This window comes from Pundamilia nyererei, unplaced genomic scaffold (assembly GCF_000239375.1).
Source record: "Pundamilia nyererei isolate P.nyererei 1_Seehausen unplaced genomic scaffold, PunNye1.0 scaffold00135, whole genome shotgun sequence".
Classification (NCBI taxonomy): domain Eukaryota; kingdom Metazoa; phylum Chordata; class Actinopteri; order Cichliformes; family Cichlidae; genus Pundamilia; species Pundamilia nyererei.
This window is the reverse complement of record NW_005187536.1, coordinates 1225176-1231563: the sequence shown is the minus strand read 5'-3', so window position 1 is coordinate 1231563 and position 6388 is coordinate 1225176. Positions and strand designations below refer to the sequence as shown.

Below are 6388 nucleotides of genomic sequence, written 5' to 3'. Positions count from 1 at the left end.
CACACACACACACACACACACACACACACAGAAACAATTCCCACTTCCATTAATAGCTTTAGGCTGAATGCCATCCTTAAAAGAAATGTAAAACTCGCTTCCACAAATCAGGTAAATTCCCATGAGTGGGAATGACAGTCTTCGTGCAGTTTACAAAACATTACACCCCGGAGGGCACGCTAGCCGAGATTAGCTTTGCACCCCGTGTTAATTTAATGCCGTTGGGATCACTGGCTAGGTGCGATTGCTCGCTTGTGGCACATCATATTCAATTTCCACCTCAACTGCTAGTTTGATCCCCGGCAATTCACGGCTGATGGATCACTCGCACCTTCCGAAATAAGCCCTCTCTTCTCCCTCAAGCCAATCCAATTATTACAGAGCCTTAGGACCGAGTGGGTCAAACTTGTGTCACTAACAGTGCCTTCATTATACCTTTTCACAGCCAGCGCGAGCAATCACTAAGACATGAAGGCAAAATGAAAAGCCAGCACCCCATCATGGAGAAACGTACGATTCCTCCCTCAGAAGTGCGTTCCCGATTACCAGTGCAAATCTGCTAAACCCGTTTCATGCTCGTCTGCCTAGTTGTACGTCTGCATCTACCTCCCACTGTGACGGAGATACAGATTCATCATTTGTAAACAAGCTTTCATCGCTCACGCACGATGGTTCTTCGGAGTAACCTCAACCACTCAAATATGACTAACTGATCAATCAAGCTTGTAAACGACCAGAGACGAGAAGAAATGCTTCTCAGATTTATGCTCATTAATGCTGATTGCTCCACTAACCACAAAGGACACAAAAGCCTTTAATTCACAGGTACTTTATCCCCACCAGCGCAGACAATGCATGCTTTTAGTTGCAAATCCATATTACTGTCATGCTGGCATATGTATTAGTACATTTCTTCTTTGTTCTTTACTGAACTACAAGGACGAAGGAAAGCAGAACTCTGTGGTAAACACAGCAAATGGTCACCAAACGCACTTAACTGCAAATCACACCATGCCGACAAAACTAAAGCTGCAAAGGGACATTTTCTGTAATGGGCATCGCTGACAGGCTGTGCACTCGCCAACAACAAAAGAAGCTCAGGAGTGGAAAATGACCTGTCTGGCTGCTGTCCTGCTCTCTTCCACCAGCCTCATTTTCAGCTGACCCTGTAACTTTTACAGGTTCATGCTCAATGATCTACAGCAAAGGAGGACTGAACGTTGGCATCACGAAACACGGTAACATAAACCCTACAAAACCGTCCATAATGTGTTGCACAAACACACTATTTTGTAGGTTTGTCTCTGCACAACAACAACAACACAGGCAGAAATTTTGCTTTAACTTTTTCATTTTTAATCAGAGCCTGAAAGTAAACTGGACACGTGACACGAGCACTTTGAGTTTCCTGCTCTGTCGGTACGTCGGAACAACTGAAGCGGACGCAGCTCATTCATGTTTTTACATTTGTATCTCAGAGCTTTTTGCAGTAATTTTAAATGTAAAAAGGCCAAATCTGTCACATTGTGACAGCCCAGCAACACGGCGCCGATAAGAACAAGAAGGTCAGATTAGCGTTTTCCTAAAGCATCTCGAGAAGCCTGCGCACTACCTGCCAAACATGCTGGGGCAGTTTAAGCCTCTGAAAATGGGTCATGAAATATAACAAATCCTGTAGTTGCTAAAAAGTTCATGTGACCCCCCCCCCCCCCACATGATTGACATATTGATTGCTTGATTGAAATCCCAAAATCAGGTAAACAGTAAAGGACGTGTTTGATAGATCATGTATCAAATGATGTTAAAAAAGTGAAACATCGTCCAATCATAAATCTCTATTACTGGTGTTTAACTGGTGTTTAACCAGTACAATTCCTCTGTTTTACCAAACGTAATGGTAAAGCAGCAAAGTACAGTTCGCTCGACCAATCAGCTTCTTCAAGATAACAAAATTGGATAATTGTGATTGATGGAGACTTGCAGACATCATTTCACTGTTTTGCTGTAGCTGCTGCTGCACTGGAGCGCAGCTATTAGTCTGTGTCACCTCACATTCTACATCCCATTTGTGAAATGCAATGATGAAGTCTCCAGTGTCCGTTCCTGCACAGCCAAAGTATTCACTATAAAAATGAACCTAAAAATTGTGGCTTACACTTGCAGAAAGCTAATAGTGTACAAAACAGTGGGACTCCATCCTGCCACTGCTGTGTTATCCTGCAACAGTAATTAATGCTCTCTGCACATGCTGACAGATACCCACCGCACAGAAAACGAAGGCCTGTCATGGTTAATAACATGCTTCAAGAACACGCTGAATCACTCTGACAACACTCTCCCATTTCATATTTTAGTTTTTTGTTTATTTGTTTGTTTTTTCTTTTTTCCCTTCAAATCACAGTTTGCTTCAGACCCACACACAAAACCAAAAAAGTCTCTCTTCAATAAGCCTTTGTTTGCTCTCTTCTCATTACCAATCTTGGCAAGTGTAATGCATTCACATAGCTCACAGGGAGGTTTCCCAATTGTCAAGGTGCAGCAGTGTGGAAGTGAAACAATTTAAAATTCAAATTCTGCTCTGCAGCTTCAAAGAATAAAAGGTGAAATAAACACATCAATGAAACAAACGTGAAACGAATGAAATGGGACTGAAGTCTGAACCGTGGACACTGCAGTGGACGCTTTAGCATTAAAGATGCTGCGTGTGTAATATGTGTGTCCAGCACAGACACTGCGACAACGTGCAACAACGCAACAATGACCGCGACGATCATCGTGCAGCTATTATTTTTAAAACTTGTTGTCTCTGCTGGCGCTTGTTTTCTTTTCCAGTCAGTTTGATAAAAAACCTTTGTGATACAGATCCAAAGATCACTGAGTCATGTCCATTAGCTTTGCTGCACATCACAGCCACCGAGATCTTTAGCGGTGTTACTTATCACTCCACCACAGTAGATTGCTGTACAGTTCGTGGCATCACGACTGTTTAAATAGATATATAACCATGGGTCAGCCCTGCTTCCACGATCAGACGAGATGGGGCGTGCTCAGGGCGCTATGCCCGTAAGTATCCCACGGTGGTTAGCACTGTTGCCTCGCAGTCAGAATTTCAATTCAGTTCAACTCCACCATCAGGCCGGGTCTTTCTGATTTTACACGTTCTCCCCGTGTTTGCGTGGGTTCTCCCCGTGTTTGCGTGGGTTCTCCCCGGGTCCTCCAACTTCCTCCCACAGTCCAAAAACATGCAGTTAGACAGGTCAGGTTAACTGCTGATTCTAACATGCCCACAGGTTTACATGTGAGTGTGAATGGTTGTCTGTCTCTGTGTGTTAGCCCTGCGACAGACTGGCGAGCTGCCCAGGGTGTACCCTGCCTCTCGCCCTATAACACCTGGGATAGGCTCCGCCCCCCGACCCTGGAAAGGATGGATGGGTGGGTGGGTCTAATCCCATTTACACAAATTTCACAAAAACCCTTTCAGTCTCTTTGGATAAAACTCAAGGTTATCCAAGATTACACGTGTCAGTAGCTCCCGATTGGTCGAGACAGTGGCGCGCACATGGCATCGCCTATAAAAGCATTCACTTACGTCAAGGTGCTTGCTTGTTTATATAGGTATTAGGGGCATAACGTTAGCAACATTTTCTGGGTTGTGGAAACTAATAATGTTCTTTATCTGTATCGGCTAATGAACTGGACAGGAACCCACTCACGCTGTACGTGCAAACTGGTTCTACTTCCAACTCGTCCCCTGGTAGCTGCCAGCATCATAGAAGCATCCGGTATATTCGTACAGATGTTTTCTGCAGGCGGGATTTCATCTACAACATGCTGACGCAGATTTCAGGCATTCAGAACGAACCTACTCGCTGATAGATGGTGTGACACGCTGGATTGAGCGCTGATACCAAGAATCCCTCCGTAATGAACATCCTCCACCCTTCTCATTATGGAAAGGGTGAGAAAATCAATCATCAATCATTGCTCTGTTGTGTTTTAATTATCTAATGCTCCTAATTCTTCACATAGAGTGAGGCACAGCTGTTTGCATGCACTCTCTAAACAGCTCCATTTTAAAGCCACTTAACTGGTTAAACGTGTAATCCTTTCACACTCTGAGTAATCCTCGGCACCAATCTGATGCACTTGTGACAAGCTTCACTCACCCATCACGGCCAGAGCTGTGCCTTTGGCTAACTCCCTCTTTACAGTCTCGAGCACCTCCAGCCCACTGCCATCCAGATTGCACCTGTTGATGGTCCCGTTGGTCGAGCTTATCCAGTACAGCTTGTTGGCAGCGTAGTCTATCGAGAGGCCTGAGACACAGCGAGTCAGGAGAGGATATCGAGTCAGCAAAGAAAGCATCATTAGGGACAAAAATACAAAATGTAACATTTGAATATGTAAAATAATGATGGGTGTGGATTAAAATTATGTTGTCATTTGAGGTATTACAGTAAAAAAAGGACACTTGGACATTAATCCATCTTCACACAGCTCCTCTCACGAGCAGCTGAACTCAGAACTGACTTTATGAAAACGTTTGTGAGGTCAGTAAAGTCGGTGTTTCAAACACACTGAGCATTAAACACTTATAAATATTAACTTGGCCAAAAACGGATTGTTTCCATGTGTAATGTCTTTACTTATATTGATAAACAGACCTTGTTGAACAGGATTTACAAATGCGATGTGTATAAAATGTAAAAACTTGTGTTACTGTAGCTACATTATAACCAGTCTGGACACTTGGAATATGTTTGCAGGACTTTTGTTATGTTTGTCGTGCTTTCTGCTGCCCTGTTGGCCAGAAAGCTTAAAAAAGATAATTTTAATGTCAACCAGATTTTTTAACTGGATAAATAAAAGATAAAAATCACCGACTGCAGCTTCGACCTTTGACAGGAATGTTTTTGTGGCTCAAGATGACTTGATATCATTCATGACCGACACTTAAGACGTGTTTCACATATTATAGGTTATTTATAGCAGTTTAAATCCAGACAGTTACTTTTTGTACTGGGATCCACATTAACGTTAGCCACATCAGTGCTAGCAGGTACCTGCTAGATTATCAGGTAGCAGCTACCTAATAGCAAAATGATTAATTTAACAGTTTCTTATTTGGTTATTTCCCCCCCGATATCAAAAATAATACCGTGTATCGAGTCCTCTCACTGGGTATTTCTGAGAACAAGTGCACTACACGGAGGTTAAGGTGATGCAGTTTTGAAACGTACCTCTGTGATGCTGCGTAAATGCTTTTCCTGCTGTTTGAGTGCATGCTAATAGAAATGCTCACGTGTTTACTGCTGCTTGTTTGTGGGGGATTTGTTTAACAGGACTCCAGCTGGCTTGAAAAATGAACAAACAGGAAGCAGACTGCTTTTGAATCCATTTCCTGGCTGATGTAATGGCGGGAATATCACTGTTAATGGTGGGAGCTAAAAGCAATTTCAGTTGTGTACCTCTGGACAACTCAATGTCTCCCACCATGTGTTGGATTTATGTCTGGCAGATTCACAGTCACAATGCATCATTAATTTACTCTTGTCCCCAGGTCTGCCCCATAATCATAAATGAAGCCAGTGAAATATTGTGCAGCATCCTATCTGTATTGCTGACAGGCCCAGGAGCATGAAAAACCCTGTGAAGACGACGCTGCTGTGTGTGACAAATTGGGTGTTTGACCTTGAGCTGTGTAACAAAAGCGAGTCGAGATGAAGAACAGACGATTGTTTTTGCTAAATCGAGCTAAAGCTTATTGTCAGGGATGAGTCAGCGTCACCTGACGCCAGCACAGGAAACATTACATATTCATACTAGAGATGGCACGATACCGATATCATAAATTTGGATATGTGCCGATACCGATATGAATCCGATATAGTGTTTTTTAATCAATAAAACTGTTTTTTTAATATCTTGCTGCATTTTGTATAAGTTCATACTCAAGTTTAAATAAACAACAACACTAAAGCTATTCTGTTATACCTGTATGCAAAAAATACAACAAAATATTTCATAGTTCAGCAAAACTGATCAATCTAATAAACTTAAACCTGCACCATCCTCCCTATTGTGGTGTTTTAAAGAGAACTTAGCAGAAATATTAAGCAACCTGACTAATAGGGCTGCAAACTCCCAGCAAAAAAAATAAAAAAATAGGGAGCCACCCCCCACCTCATGATGCTTAATCGACGTAATCAACTTTGTAATCAACTGCTCTCAGGTGGCAGAGCAGGTCAGCCACTAATCAGAAGGTCGGTGGTTCGATCCCAGGCTGCCTCCTGACTGCCAAATATCCTTGGGCAAGATACTAACCCCGTGTTTGCCTACTGGTGGTGGTCAGAGGGCCCGGTGGCGCCAGTGTCCGGCAGCCTCGCCT

At 43.0% G+C, this 6388-nt stretch overlaps 1 protein-coding gene across 1 annotated transcript in view; it reads right to left on the bottom strand.

The window, feature by feature from the left end:
- Positions 1-6388, bottom strand: part of lrp1bb (low density lipoprotein receptor-related protein 1Bb) — a 249953-nt gene that overhangs the window by 81917 nt on the left and 161648 nt on the right. Inside the window, exon 32 of the mRNA XM_013913504.1 lies at positions 4167-4316. Coding sequence (XP_013768958.1) covers positions 4167-4316 — 150 coding nt within the window. The remainder of the gene's footprint in view (positions 1-4166; positions 4317-6388) is intronic.